At 35.7% G+C, this 16,861-nt stretch overlaps 1 protein-coding gene across 3 annotated transcripts in view; it reads right to left on the bottom strand.

Annotated features, from left to right (window-relative positions):
• LOC149569812 (uncharacterized) overlaps nt 1–15,794 on the bottom strand; it is a 65,502-nt gene extending 49,708 nt beyond the window's left edge. Inside the window, exons 1-7 of one of the 3 annotated variants that reach the window (XM_089822542.1) lie at nt 15,570–15,794; nt 15,391–15,498; nt 14,298–15,201; nt 9,895–11,052; nt 9,616–9,798; nt 9,326–9,480; nt 8,424–8,534 (exon numbers count right to left, since the gene is read on the bottom strand). In XM_089822542.1, the coding sequence (XP_089678668.1) occupies nt 8,424–8,534; nt 9,326–9,480; nt 9,616–9,798; nt 9,895–11,052; nt 14,298–14,435 (1,745 nt within the window). In that variant the 5' untranslated portion in view covers nt 14,436–15,201; nt 15,391–15,498; nt 15,570–15,794. Of the gene's footprint in view, nt 1–8,423; nt 8,535–9,325; nt 9,481–9,615; nt 9,799–9,894; nt 11,053–14,297; nt 15,202–15,390 lie in introns of those variants that run through there. The other 2 variants (XM_089822541.1, XM_089822540.1) reach the window with 2 other exon arrangements.
• Between the last annotated feature and the right edge of the window lie 1,067 nt (nt 15,795–16,861).

Raw genomic sequence — 16,861 nt, 5'->3', positions numbered from 1 at the left:
ATAATTCCTAATTACCATTTGTATCTTGTCCTCTCCCTCTTCTCTCTCTTTCTCTAATTTCTTTTTTTCAATCTCTCCTCTCCCCCTTCTCACCATCTCTTTCATTATTTAAACTCTCTCTATCTCTCTCCCTCACCATGTCCATCTATTCCATGCCCTAATTATTATATATGTCACTACTTCATCGATCTACCCATCACTATTTTCTCTCTACCTCATCTCTCCCCTTCCCCCTTTCTTCCAAATCCTTGACCCTCTAACCATCTCTTCCCCCTAATATTAACTCTCTCTCTCTCTCTCTCTCTCTCTCTCTCTCTCTCTCTCTCTCTCTCTCATATCTCCTCCACCATCTCTTCCCCCTAGTTACAATTTGTCTCTTGTTATTATATTTCACTCTACCTCATCTATCTACCCATCACTACTTTCTATCTATCTCTTCTCTCTCCTTCCTGCTTTCTTACAAATCCTTGCCCCTGTAACCAAATCTTCCCCCTAATCTATCTATCTATCTCTCTCTCCCTCTCTCCCTTTTCCTTACCTCATCATTACATCCATATATTTCATGCCATAATTATTCACTCTCTCTACCTAAAATGTCTCTCCATCCTCGTTATCTCTCTATCTAAATAATCATCTCTCTATGTCTACATGATGTCTCTTAACCTCTCTACTTGTCTCACTTTATCTATCATGTCCCCTCATATTATTTCTACCTACTCTCCTTGTATCATACATCTATTTCTCTAGCCCTCTCTCTTCATGTGTACTTCATGCCTCACCTAAATTTCTTTTTGTCACTCTCTCTCACATGTCCCCTCTTATAAGTACATCTCTCTCTCTCTCTCTCTCTCTCTCTCTCTCTCTCTCTCTCTCTCTCTCCCTCCCTCTTTTCCTTACCTCGTCATTACGTCCATATATTTCATTCCATAATTATTCACTTTCTCTCTCTACCTAAAATGTCTCCCCATCCTCGTTATCTCTATCTAAATAATCATTTCTCTATGTCTGCATGATGTCTCTTAACCTCTCCCCTTGTCTCACTTTCTCTATGATGTCCCCTCATATTATTTCTACCTACTCTCCTTGTATCATGTATCTATTTATCTAGCCCTCTCTCTTGGTGTCTACTTCATGCCTCACCTAAATCCTCTTTTTTCACTCTCACATGTCCCCTCTTATAAGTACATCTCTCTCTCTCTCTCTCTCTCTCTCTCTCTCTCTCTCTCTCTCTCTCACACACACACACACACACACCTTCTCCACCATCTCTTCTCCCTAATTACCATTTTTATCTTGTCCTCTCCCTCTTCTCCCTCTTTCTATAATTTCTCTTTTTCAATGTCTCCTCTGCCCCTTCTCACCACCTCTTTCATTATTTAAACTCATTCTATCTCTCTCCCTCACCATGTCCATCTTTTCCATGCCCTAATTATTATATTTGTCTCTACCTCATCGGTCTACCCATCACTATTTTCTCTCTACCTCATCTCTCCCCTTCCCCCTTTCTTCTAAATTCTTGCCCCTCTAACCAACTCTTCCCCCTAATCTCTCTCTCTCTCTCTCTCTCTCTCTCTCTCTCTCTCTCCCCCCTCCATCTTGAGGTTCCTTTTTCCTCCCCTCTTCCTTACTTCATCATCGTGTCAATATATTTCATACCATAATTATTCACTTTCTCTCTATATCTAAAATGTCTATCAATCCTTGTTATCTCTCTATCTAAATAATCTCTCCCCTATCTCCCTTTCTCCCATATCCCTTTCCCTCCCTCCATTATCCTCTCTCTCTCACACACCTCCTTCTCCCTCCCAATAATTAGCTCTTTACACTCTCACCCCTATGTAAATCGACCATCTCATCCACTTACTTATCCTCTTTCTCTGCCTAAGAGTAAATTTATATATTACTTCAATTAAAATATTTTTTCTTTAGTATTGCTTACTCTCATTTTTTGTGAATTTGATTATTAGGTTTATGGTCTTATTTTAATCAAGTGATCACATTTTGTCATCTTAGATAGGAGTAGATTTTAGAAGGTGTTTTAGTCATGTAAATGGAAAGCTCACATAAGGGTGTATACATAAAAATTATATATTAAGTTTTATATATTTTATATTTTATTTTATAATCGATTGTTCATTAAACATCTAAATACTTTGTAATTTATGACCATATTTGATTCTTATACATGTTAAGATAAAATAGAATTGAAATTTGATCAAATTAACATATACATATCATTTTCAATTTAATTTTTTACTTATTTGAATGATACAATGGTAATAAAAATTACATATTAACAAGTGAGTCACTCTTATACTAACATTTAAATATATTCATTTACACAATTTCTTTTTAACATTTGCCTATGCTAATATTCGTGTTTTTACATTTACCTTTGCTTGTCCACTCTTGCATAGTTAATATTCCATTGTATATTACACAAGTGAATGTGATATGTAAAGTTAAAATATTTGTCATGTTGATCAACATAAACTTTTTTTTTTTTCCAATGGTTGATTTGATTGTACTATTTCTTGACAACATAAAGTTGTTGCACATACACTTTACATTGAGTGGGTTCATTACAATATTCACATGCATCTACAAATTTTGGATTCCAGCCAAATCTTCCTTAATAAAATAGCTATGAGTACCCCTCTAAAAGTACCGCTTCAGTATACTCAAAGCTTCTTTTTTATGAATTTTTGTTTTGATCAGTGATATTACGATGAATTTGAAAGTTACTACAAATCAAATTTTGATGCGTACACAAAAAAATGAAGAATTACAGTGTGGGGGAGCAGTAGAAATCTCCCCTGCTCCCCGTCACATTTGGTCACTTGACGTGACTTTAAAATTTGGTGGGCCATCCCTCTTCTTCGTCTACCGGAATAGAATCCCGATTCTCAAATGTGTGAAGATCCTCAAACTTTAGCAGGGAGTCAAACAATATCAGTCATTCCTGCTCCTCCAAAATTTTGAGCTCACCCGAAAATGGCCCCGATTCTGGGATTGAAAATACAGAGCACTCATCGCGTGACTGTCAGATTTCCTCCTTGGCAAACTTGGTGGCAACAACTTGAATTTGTGCAGCAGATAATGGAGAGACCAACGAAATATTTATGCAACAATTTGAATTTAAAACATTATTATTATTCAATCAATCATCTTCATCTTTACGGTCAGTTACCTGTCAAATTTTATTAAAATAGCTAAATGTTTACATTGAAGATTGCTCCCGCTGTAGAAAGCCTCTCAGCTTAACAATAACAGGACAGGAATAGGAGAATTGTTCCTCCTCACACACTACATACTTTCCTAGTTTGTTTCCAATTAAGTTTAATGTTTCTTTGTTTAATATCTTTATTGGTATATTAGGTAGTTAAATTGGTCTATCTACCTTGAACACTTCCAAATTTTTGGATTAAAAAAGGGTTGCCAGTCCACAATTCTAAATGGCTGATTCTTAAAAGTCAAGTTACCAAAGATCAAATGATGTTTTAATTCTGTGTTGCTTTAATCAATATAAAGAAAGTCTTGATCCAAAATTGTTAGCCCTAGTTTCTTCCCGTAAGTGGATTTTAATCCAAAAGTGGCTTCCTCAATTTTTAACCCAATTCCTATCGATTTTGAAAAAATAACATATTTTTTGCATTGTTCTTGAAGGTTATCAATCCTTGTCCAATTTGATTGGAGTGTTATTCATCTGAGGATCAGAATTGCAAAGAAGCATTCCATTTGTCTTCAGAGTTTCAATTGATTTGCCCTTGTTTTCCACGGGCCCTTCCTTGAAGGTGGGGTTGTTTCTGTGGCTTCTATTATTTATAATCTTCGAAAAGGAATTCTGAAGAGGAAGGAAGGGATTCTTCCCTGCCTCTGTTTTCTGAGAAGACTTTACTAGTTGATGCCCTAGATTTTTTTTTCAGTTCGTTCTTCTGTAATTTGAACTCATATTGCCTGATTTAAAAAAAGATTTTTGCCAAAACATCTTGGGTTGCACCTCGATCCATCCTTCATTATTATTATTAGCTGAGAAGAGAATGATTTGATCATTGACTGAGGCGCAGCATATTTAGTTTTTCTGAAATAAATCTTGTTTCTTTAAAATCGCCAGATCGTGAGGATGAAGTTTTGCAGGGCAGAGCATTGTCAAATCCATTATATTTACTAGTGTAAAATATCCACAACTTCAAATATTTTTAACTACATGAAACATTTAAAGTTAACCGCCCAACGATGCAAATCTACATACAATTTTGCCAACAGAAATACCTTTCACACTAGAGTTTTGCTCAAATAATCGTATAAATTATTTCCAACAATAAAAGTTGGCAGAGAAAATCTCTTAGCAGACAAATGATCAACACCAGCGAAAAAAACTAGGAGTAAACCTCTAATTTTTACCTATTACTTACCTTAGTTGGAACTCGATTAACAGCTGGAGAATGCAGATTCTGAACAGTTTGATGCAGCTTTCAACAATGCTACTGATTACAATGTGATTCCCAATATCAGATTGAAGGCTGCTTCAAACTGCTGCATCAGACTTCCTCTGTGATATTCGATGCTCGACTTTGAGCGGAGCTGTAGATTTTTATAGGAGTGGCGATTCAATGTTTGATGGATGTCTGCCGAGATTCAGATTTCAGAATTCACTGGATTGTAATTGGTCCATATTTTTATTTCTCCCACCACCTTTTGAGTTTGATTTACTGGAAGAGATCAACCTCCAGCCCCTGGATATGATCTGCAGTCCCAAATTCACTGCTCTCTCATTTAGAAGATGTTGCCTGATCCTCTTTTTCTCTGAGAATGTTCAGATTTTGCTTGCACATGCTCGTTTTGTCTCCTGCTACAAGTTTATTCTTTTGAGTCGGAATTCACCTTCTTTTGAATCTGATCTGCACTTTTAAATTCTCGAAATTTGCCCTTAGATTTCTAATAAGTTTGCCAATTAGGGCTCAAATCACCCTTGTTGGTGAAGGTCTTCTTGCAATAGCCCTGAATTTTATCTTAATTTCTGATAGAAATTACTCCACTTCTGCCAAAAATCACATTTTCTCATATACTTTCAACACCTTCTTGCAGGACTGATTATGTCAGAGCCTTAATTATTTCGCCTCTTGCCTATTTTTAATTTTCTAGTAGATATAGAAACTGTGTACATTGTGATGATCAATGCATTTTGAGTTTATTGGGACTTGGTTTATCAAAATAAACAGCCAGGATGTAGTTTTTTGAAATGAATGGTTTTTTCCAGGATTCTATTTTATTTGTGTTTTGTCTGTTTGCTTGTATTTTGAGTTTTTGAGATTTTTTCTTTTTTGTTGTTTATAGAAAATGATAGGTGCCAAAAGAAGAAACTAATCCAAGAACCAAAATAAAACTACCAGCCAATACATCATGCAACCAAGACACCGAATTCAGAAAATTTAATATCTGTTTCCTGATTTATTCCAAATACCAAATCTGCATATGCTCATACTAGGTATATGGCATGGTATATAACTGTAGCAACAAATTCGATGTGTTTTGATTAGAAATCTGATCTGATATTTTCTTGCTGCCTTGGTTGGATGGCTAGGGCAAAAAGGAATATTTTGTCATCATTTTTTTTCCAAACTTCTGATTGCAACACAATTCCCTGTAGCCGTTCCAAACTAAGAGAAATCTTTCACTGATCTGCGGTCTCCTAATTCAATGTCCATAATGATAGAATTATGGTGAAATCTGCACTCTACAGCTGCTACTGGGAGACTAGAATATAAATAAATTCGCCTTTCCAATCACCGATCTGCAATTCTGATGTGTAATTTCCCCTTCCAACGATCGGACCTGTGAAAATTATCCAATATCTGATACCAGATGAATAACAATGCTTATTTATGCTAGATTTGTCAACGTGGAGAGTTCAGGCTACGTCCACCTCCAAATTCTTTCAAGAGATTTTATTCCTTGAATCCCAATTGCTGCTCAAACCCTCATGGAGCTGAAACCCCAATAGTTGACAAGAAAATATTCAAAATAATAACCCTAGAATAACTTAAAATGGTTCCCATGTTGTACATTTATTTCATTTCTCCTTTCCCTCCTATGTAGTTTGAACTTTTCTTAGGGTTTCCAGCATTTTAATTTAATGAATTATTTTTATTTCCCATTACCTTGATAAAATCGATCTTAAGGGTCTTATTCTTCATGAGAATAACTTAAAACTTATTTGCCTAGGAAAATGTGCAAAGGAGACATTTTTATTAATAATTTATTATTTTTCCTAAGTCACCATTATGATTTATTAATAATAAAATATTAAAGCAAAAACATTAATTTTTAAATTTATTTATAAATTCACCACCTAGACTTAAAACTGGGTTCTGCCTAATGCCACCAGTCCATGGACAACATCTCTGCTGTGACTAATAAACAGTCTCTTAAAATTCAGGGGTCCTCCCTAAATAACAGGAACTGCAACCAAAGTTTCCAGACTGATTTCGAAGGTCTCCTGACGTATTCTAGTCAACTTCCAATCAATCCCTGAAATGTAGGGATCCCTCCTAAAATCTAGGAGACAATACCAAATTGTCCAAAATGGCTCACAGTGCCTTCTGCCAGTATCAACTAAATTAGGCCCTCTCTTATAAAATAGGAGGCCCTCCTAAAATTTAGGAAACTATCTCTGACCCCCGGCAACATAAGATGAACTCCCAAAATGCAGTCAGAAGGTGCCCTATGTCAACCTGCAACCCCTGGGTGGACCCCTATGCAATACTTTGGCCTAGGGGAACCCGGATAATATGCCAATCCTACCAGAAACACTGGCACTAAGGAAGGCACAAAAATGGGGACATTACATTTGTTGATAAGCTAGTAATGTGTTTTTGGAGTATTGTTGTAATCTTGATTATTATCACACTTCTAAATTAAAAATTGAACATTCAGTGACTGAAACTATGTTGCCTATAACAGAATCACATTTGCAGTAAGAGGATTGCAGATATTAAAACCATGGTAGAAAAAATCTTAAGAATAAATTGGCAAACCAAAACATGATAATTTTTTCCAAAAATTGTGATTTAATCAGGAGATACTCAATTAGCTTTTTTTTAAATGGAAAAAAGAAAGTATAGGTTTGGGTTAGAGTTTTTGAAAAATGAACAATTGATTCAGTGCAAAAAAAAACACCACGAATCACTACAAAACAGGATTTAACTGTTGGTGACTTCTGATCATGATTTTATCACTATTTCTCTGATCAAAACGGTTCACCACAAGTTCAACAGTAAAACATGTTTTTTCAGTTGATGTTTTATCGCAATTTGTTGACAACGTTTGTAACTATGGCTAAAGCTCTAACTATGTTGGCTAATACAATAATCATGCTTACTGCAGAAAAATGTGAAGGTGCAGTTTTCAAAATTCACTATAAAAATTAAATATCATTCTGCAAAGGATGTACATTGGAAATTATACTTCAATTAAAAATTATGAGCAGTCAATTAAAATACCCAACATACTCTTATTTAGTTAAATTTAACTTCTTCTTTTTTATCGGTAACATAAGAAGAATAAATTTATTACTCTAAGGAAGTACCCAATACTGAATAGGGTATTCTCGTGTTTTAAATGTCCAAATATGAATAGGGTATTCTAACAGATTGAAAGAAAGTGACATAACACTGTAATCTATGATACATTGAATTTTAGAACCCAACTTTAATATCTAAGGACTAACAAAGATGGCCTGGATCCAAAATCTTAACCAGCAACTGTCTAATTAGAAATACACCTGTTAGTGATGAAAATACTAAGCACAAAATATGGTCTGTACTTTAAAAGTCAGGAGGTAGAGCTATGATGATATCATTTTACACCGGAGAATACAAATTGTATAAGAGCATATGGATGATAGCGCAAATAGCAGAAAGACAAAATAGGAAGGGCTTCAAGATATAAATTAAAAGATGTCAAACCCTATAAAAAATAATTACTGCTTTTATGCATTGCTTAGTCTAGATGCAAATTAATCATATACTAATATTGAAATCGTAATGCATGTCTCAAGGATAATAACCATTCAAAAATATAGAATATGTCAACTAAGATCATTCCTCTGTGAGGGAGTTATTTTTAAAAGACTTGTAGAGGGAGCACAACCATTGACTAGAGAGTAGTAGCTTCTAAAGCTAGTCTTTCATCCACAAATTTCAGCTCTAATAGATGCATTTACTAAAGATGTTATTTATCTTAGATATGGTGCCAAGGGAAACGTGTTGGCCCCAGTAATCTGATCTGAAAAAGTAAGTCTACATGGACACAGATTAGGCAGATGATGTATCATCTACCACAGTTGTATCATTCTCTGTCATTATTGTTCATATATTCATGAAGATCAAAACCAAAAAAACAAGTATATGACTTGAGTATACCTGTGTATCTCTTTCAACCATTTATCAATACAGGTTAGATGAAATTCATGATGACATGGAAGCACCCTCATGTGATCTCCTTCTTCATAGTCCATGAGACATATGTAACACCTAAATAAACAACAAAGAAGAAAATCAGTCAAACTCACTAGAATACATAAACCATGTATTCAATAAATGTGAGACTTGGCATACAAAGATCAACAACTCTAACCCAAGTGTCTATCATTGCCAGTGGCTACACAACTCTTCAAATGAGTCTAAAGCAGTTATATTCAACCAAACAAATCCCTCAGCTCAGCATCTTGACTGACCCCATATGCACATATAGAAAACTTGGCAGTTCTACAATGGTAGACAGAGATCTCTTCAAAGAACTTTTACATCACAACAAGGAACTTATCAGCTGATCCGGACATTAGTCACTAAATACCCAAGCAAGTGATTAAATGAAGGAAAAACCATTTTAAGTTGAAAAAAGAAATCTGATTTCTTTATTTTATTCCCATTCCGAGGCACTTATCAAACAAATCCTACAACAAAGATAGTACAGCTGGCTACAAGAGGAGAATCAACATGGGAGGGAAGATGATGTCTATAGAGATTCAATGAATTAAATTTGGACTGGTGAGTGATCTGTCCCAATAGAAATGGATATCAAATAATCCAGTGTTCAGCAAAAGAATTGATAGTCACCTTGTAGTATAGATACACCAAGGTCCAAAACTAGCAGGCACTTTAAGAAAATAAACTTCAAATCAAAAATAATCTTCCAAATAGCCACATATTTCATTAAAATGCCTATTTCTATTTTTCTGTCATAATTATCTCATATTGCATAGATATTGGATTATGGACACCTTCAACAATCACATAAAGTTTTTTTTGCAAGATAAACTTACTGTGCAGGTTCCTCATTCCTAACAATTTGATGTTCTTTATATATCCGTACTGGCATGGATTCAACAACATAATCTGGAGCTGGGAATGGTCCAAGAGAAACAGCAGAAGCTCGTGAAGATAAAGCCATTGACTGACTATGGATTTCGTCCAGAACCTGACTCATAATAAAGACCAAATATTCAATGAGCAGTGAGCCGTATGTCAATAAAATATCTCAATCTAAATATCCATAGTGGAAAGTCTTAAACTTCTTCTGCTGTTATCCATTTAAAAAATAATATTTTCATACCTCAAATAGAGCTTCTGCCAGCATCATGATTCTTGAGATGCTTGCCCTGGTATTTGACTCATCAGTTTGTCCACCAATTTGACAAGTGCAGCGTGCTGAATGATGATGACCACCCAAAATACATGATCTCTCATGTCCAACTAAATTTCCAAAGTTGTTGCTAAGGTTTTGCAATGCCCGGACCTATATAGCAATGAGACAACACAACAAAGAACAATTATGTCATCAACAATAAACTAACGCAATGGACAAGAAAAAGATACAGCCACTATTACGTACCTGTGATCTAGCCCGCCGCCTTCTATCTTCTAAAAGTAAACTTCTCTGTTCTGTAAAGTTCCCACTGTCAACAACTGCATCTTGATTTATTTGAAAAATCTCATCACTACGCCTTCGATTATCACTAAGAGATCTAAGTGTACGAAAAAAATGATCCTGTCCAGTAGCCACTTGGGTTCCAACTTGTCGATGTGAGGAACTTCTCCTTAAGGATTCCCACAGCCTTCTTCCGTTATGGCGTCTTATTTCTCTATCCACTGAATCTCTATCGACCATGGTAAACAAGCCTTCAGTTGAATCTTGCCTAGGCATTCTGTCCCGTGTATGCCCACCACTATGAGTTCTTCTGAAACTCACATTCCTGTCAGTATGGTCTGCTGTCCCATATCTGCCCTGAATTCGTCTTGTTTCCCTAGAGTCCTGTCTCATTGATGAAGAACGCCTTAACATTACAATATTCTGGTCACTATTGCTTGAAATGGCTTGACCTGAACTCATGTAATCATTTTGTGCCATACTAGAAGATTCAGGAAATGCGTCTCTCCAATCTGTGGCATTATAAAAAAGGCCAGCAGATTGGCGTTGTCTTGTTTGAAATGAATGAATTCTATGGTGTCTGGATCTGGTTTCAGATGCAGTACTTATTTCATTCTGCTGCATTTGCTGTGTAGTTGTACTATTTTGTGAATGACCCACATTAAACCCTTGATTTACTTCAACACTAGTGTGTTGCTGCCTTAGTCTCCTTGCAAAGACAGAATATTCTTCCAACGATCCTGAACTTGTAGTCCTTCTCGATTGGACTGTAGAATGATCTGCATTATTGCTGGGAATATTTAAGCAGTAGTTATTCTGACAGTATTTAGTAAACTTTCTTCTTGTTGAAATCTCATCATTAATGCTAGTTGAAGGTCCCAATTCAGGAGCTATGCTATCTTGAACTGAGCTGCTACTGGCACTTGATACTGGTTTAAAATGTCTTCCTTGTCTTCTTCCATTGTAATCTGTTGAAGAAATAGACTCATATAAGTCACGAGATTCAGAAGCTTTCACATTTTCAGTATTTGACTGCTTCCCAGAATTACTCTCTTGTTGATCATGAGCTCTAGTTGCATGTCCTGTGTGCCTTCCACATTTCCTATCCTGGATAATTGATTTCTGAAATGGAGAACAAAGTAAACAAATAAATAACATAAATTGCAACAAAATACAATATGCAAACTAAAAGAAGAAACTGAATTTTTGGTCCATTTCTTAATGCTTTGCCTACAAAGGCATTTTGCCAGAGAAAAACAATTGTTGCGTACTTGAAAAATCAAAAACCCTGTAGAGACAAACCAGGATTTTTGGTCAGAAGAACAAAAAGAGCCATAAAGATGTGTATTGATTAACTATTAATTAGATGAAGTTCCTTTGATAACTAGCATATTGTGCACTCTTCTTAATTCTTAATATTTACCATTAACCCCTACTTTGAGTGAAGAATGTAGAACAAGTCCCAGAACAATTGAATCATTTTTTAATGACTTTTGTTAATATTTGCGATTACATAGTATAAGTTAATTCTAAATTCTGACGAATACAAGGGAACCAGTGGGTTTTAAATTCACTTTTAATCCCACAGTGTATCCTTCATTTCTATGATACAAGGCTTGGTGCTAATATGGGCTTCGACACAAGGAAAGAAGTGATAACAAGGTAACCTTGTGAAATCAAACTTGTTGATGCAACTGAATATCCTAACACCATAGATGCATGCAGTGTGGATTGGAATTCTTTATTGACAGAACAATAGTGCTGTATTAAGGTGAGAAAAAATAGTTAGAACAAGTGAGACTTCATGATTGCCAGGAATGGTGGTCTGTAAATCCTGATGCAAAAAGCCTGCAACGCAGCAAAGGAGTCCAAAGGTTTGGAAGAAAAAACCTTGCAGAGGTTCAAGAAAAGAACTGCCTTAGACATAGATGCCAGCTAACTTATATGCAATGGAAGTGTTACAGACTGAATAGGTTATTAATGCCACAAAAGCAAGAACAGAACCAAGACCAGTTAAATATATTTCTTCTCCAACCACTAGAAATTCAAAAGAAAGAATGAGGGTATATTACATATCTTGTTGGATGAATGGATGTATGGAGATTGACAGAATTGAATGATGCACACTTCAATGAATATGGGTTCTTATTGCTATTGAAGAGATAAATTAAGATACCAAATAAATACCTATACGCACAAGTGTATTCTATTATCGTGTGTAACATTACATCATATCTAATACCCCCCTTAATGACTAAACCAGGGCCAACTACAATTTTGTCCTAAAAATGACAAAGTAAGATAGCAGAAAGGGGTTTAGTCATTAGATTAGCAACCAATTGCTCAATGTAGTAATGATGAAGATGATAAACCTCCATATTATTGGTGTGAGCATGATAAAATGGGATCTTCAATAACTTCAACTGCTTAGTTGTCACAGAAGAGAGGAGTCACTGTAATCTGAAAAAGTTAAAAATCACTCAAAACTTGGCATAGCCAAACTACTTCAAACAAAGCATGGACAGTTGCATTATCTTGTGCTATGGAAGATAAAGCTGCAGTAAACCAAACCTTAAATTTACACGAGGGCAAGAAAAATTTTAAATTTATAGCTTGTAGTTGATCTTTGTGCTTCAACTAATCCAGCCAAGTGAAAGTCTATATAAAGTCATAAACAATCAACTTGAAAACTTTTGTCCTCTAATAGACGATGCCAAAAGTAAAGGGTAACGTTGGCATATCATGGACTTGGCTTGCAGCTTGCAGTGAAAAGCTTTATTTGGGCTAAAAACCAAGAAAGATAACTCTCAACAAAACAAAGATCCAACAATAACTTGTTTTTCAGGTTGGCTGCAATGTGTTTCTATTTTTAAAAATCAGGTCACACTGCAAGATGCCCAAAAAATAATAGACTCTGTTATTTTGGTGTTCATTGCCGTCTCTTCATTTTAAACAAACTAATTGCTGAAAGAACCTCATTTCTATAATCATCTCCACAAATGAGTAATTTTTTAATACCCGTCTTTTATCAGGCATGGAATACTCAATTTTATTGCAGGAAAAAAATGTCTGACCAATTAATTTTTTTAGTGCCAGATGAAGTCCTGTAAGGTGTAAACATTAGCATAAACACATAGAAACTCTTGTACAAAGGAAAAATTCTTCAACTCTGCCAGACCAAAAACTAATGTGCTGTTGAACTAAGTTATCCTCTGGAAAAAATATGAAACCATCTTTTATCAGATGTTCTGCAAAAAATATTAGCACACTCAAAATTAGTATGTCAGACTCAGAAACTTGAGTTAGCTGTGCAACAGTATAGATTATGTGAGACCTTATGGATATCATACAAAATTTCAATATGTCAGCAACCCAGACAACTCAGGGAAGGTGGATTCATGATTTCAGTCTATTGATATGCTTAAATTTACACAAATATACTAATTCAGTGAATTACCATGCTTATTGGCAAATGACTATGGACAACTCTTTCACAGATGTCCGAATTTAAATTCTAAGTAGTAGATACATTATAGACCCTGGTAGGATTAATAGATTTGTGGGAGATGCAGAATCTGCAGCTGGAACTCTATCAGTGTATGGAGTTTTAAAAAAAAATTGTTCTCCTCCTTAAACCCTTTGATGGGCTGGCTAAGCAACTCTCTGTACTTTTAACTCACAGATATGAAATAAGACTCCCCATTTGACCATAATCGATTCCATAAGTACATCAAACATGAATCATTGCCCTCAGGCCTCAGCTTAATTTGTACCAAAACTTTGTGGCTTATTCTGAAATAATGTAGAAGCAGGACTTTCTTTCAATTTCTTAAAACTAATTTATAACAAACCCATTTAGAATCTTGACCAAAAAACTTTCTTTAACTATTATTCAATTAGGTCTTTTAAGAGAAAAGTAATTTATAATCAAACCCATTTATAATCTTGACATAAGAACTTTCTTTAACTATTATTCAATAAGGTTATTTAAGAGAAAAATAATTTCTAACCAACCCCATTTGTAATCTTGACAAAAGAATTTTCTTTAACTATTATTCAATCAGGATCTGTACAAGGAAAATAATTTATAACCAACCCCATTCATAATCTTGAACAAAAGACATCCACCATTGCAACAGATGAGATAATATCAAGAATATCAGTTACCGATCAGAGAAACTCTATAGTCTGGGCTGAGTTTACATGGTGCTCTACAATAATACATGTGTGAACTTGAAAATCAAAGTGCTCTACGATAATAAACGTGAGAATTTAAAAAATCAATAAACAGAACTATATGTATCGTACAGACCATTTTGAATAGATGAATGCTGAATAAAACTCAATTTGAGCGTTCGCAAACTCACCGATGAATTATCAGCTAATTCTGGGAATGGACCAAAACATGTGGAATGGAACAAATGCCGTCTTCCAACTCTTTGCCGGGCATTCCTTTCTTTAGATATTGACGATTCTGCTGCATTCCTACTATTGGCAGATCCCATTGTCAAATTCCCACAAAATGTTGCTTAGGCAAACAAGGAACCTTAATGCCTTCAACCTAGCAATCAGTCCTTACAAAATACTGCATCGACCTACTTTTCCAATTAATGTAAACTCGGAGACTTCTTGCTTTTGAAACTGCCCGGCGAGTTACTCATGAATTATACAGCTCAAATGAAAAGCAGATTATTATGAAATCCGTGGTTTCAGACAGAAGTATTGGATTGCAATGGAAAATCTAAATTAGCCAATTTGAGGAACTTGATCCCTGAGCATCCTAATAGCTCCTTGTTGAGCTGTGTTATTTTAAAGCTTTATACAGCCAATGTAGATCCGTACAACCTGAATCATAACAGTATCAACCCCGTTGAATTACCTTGGGCTTAATGAAATGTCTGCATTAGCCCAACTCAAAAACTGGCCCGCTATTTGTTTTGCCTTAACAGGTCAAGGGAATGACAACAATACAGCGCAACTTCTGCATTGGCCCAAATGTATAAGAAAGTTGCTACAAAACTCCTGCATTGTTCCAAGTGAACAATGTATGTGCAACGAAATGTCTCCATGTTGAGAAATCTGGAAGAAATCTCCCTGCTTTAAAAGCTACATTAATCTTTGACCAGATGAATATCAGAGCCACAATGAAACTCTCTTGCATGTGGAAACACAGATTGAAATTCCTGCTTTAACGCAAGCCAATAACATGGGTTTATCCAAATCTCTGAATGCTCTCAAAAGAACTGCAGACCCATGAGAATAAAATTCACCCTGTTGAGATTATACCCCTTCAGAAAAGGCACGGATTATGAAATCAGAGTAAACCTACTACTGGAGCATTCGTTTGGAGAAAATCCAAATCCGGCTTCCATATTTTTTAACAGAAACTGACATTTGAAGCGATGCCTTATGTTAAAAAGCAATGGGGAAAATTGAAACTTTAGCTTATAATGAACATACCCACTTAACAAACGAAGAGCAATGCAGGAAGATATGAGAGCCGTTACTCAGCCTCGCATACTCTCTGTCGACATTACAGGCAACCGTAATCGATCATTTGCCTAAAATCTGCAGAAGTCCCGCATTAGGTAACCCACAAATAATAAAACGTTCCCACATCATGCACATACACTACTTACGATGCCATGGTGATTTCCCAAATGCTCTACAGCAGCTCGAAAAGTTCACCATGCATCAACCCATCAAACAGATCCTCCGCAATTCATAAACAATTTTCAAAATGTCGTGTTCCAATAAAGAGTGACTAGGGATTTGAGGGTTCATAAACTATTGAGAAACCTAATTTAATATGTAATTGTCTTTGTTTGTTTCTGTTTTTGGCTCGTTTCCACAAGCAAACCAATAATTAGATGCAGAGTTGCTGATGCAATAAATGGGTGTGATGATGCAGTGTTGTGTTTATGGTGCAGGCATCACATGAGAGTGTCTGAGGCATGCATTGGCAACTGCTTACACAGGACAAAGATAGTGTAGATTTGTCATGAGTCAAGTGTGATGTGGACATTCAGGGAGACAGATGAGACGGGGGGAAATGCTGGGTTGGTGGGTGGGCAAATTTTATGCTAGAATCATGAAAGCTTATGGCACATGACAGGGGAAAGTAAGTTGGACTTTGAATATTATTCACATGGTGGGACTCTGCAGGGAAATATTTTCATCCGTCTAGCATTCCAAGTGAGCAGCAAATATGGTATGTACGAACTGCAAAATCTTTACGTAGAAATTGATGATGTTGATACTTTCGTCGGATATTTCATTTCATTTCGGGCAGTTATTATGTCAAACTCAGGATATTTCAGATACAAATCACCAGATTGCAATTTAGAAAGCATCCAATGACAACGTAACCGCGAGGGAAACCCGTGATAGCCCACTTTTAACTCGCATTTGTTAGATGTCTCGCAACCCTCAAGGGATTACATGTTTATTTTGTAATATGTGAATGGTTGAGACAGAGCAGCACTTTGTCAAAGACTGCCCGGCTTACAATGACATCAGATCTGGTTATACAAAAATATTGCAGAACAGGGACTTCAACTATTTATTCGAGGAAGATCGAGTGAAGAGAGCAGCGGATTTGATTACCAAACTTCAAAGAAAGAGAGACAAGTTAACCGAAACTTTACAACTGACTAGTTTCGCTCCTGACTCGGGAGGGTGATTGCATGGGTCCCATAGACTACTTTAGTCTCGTGAACGTCATTAAAATCTATCATATCATATCATATCAACCAATTTTGGGTGTGCCCACACATCCTTTCTAAACCTTCCATTGGTAATATTTGAGAGGAGGATATACTATAGACAGCATCCAAAGTTATTGAATATTCTATAATATAGATATATATGTCTTTTGTCTGTAATTATTAATAATTACTCTAGATACAATGTCGGGACTCATTCTACAATG

Source organism: Cupressus sempervirens, chromosome 3 (genome assembly GCF_028749045.1).
Source record: "Cupressus sempervirens isolate cs-2001-9-10 chromosome 3, ASM2874904v1, whole genome shotgun sequence".
Taxonomy (NCBI): domain Eukaryota; kingdom Viridiplantae; phylum Streptophyta; class Pinopsida; order Cupressales; family Cupressaceae; genus Cupressus; species Cupressus sempervirens.
This window is presented reverse-complemented; position numbering and strand designations above follow the sequence as displayed.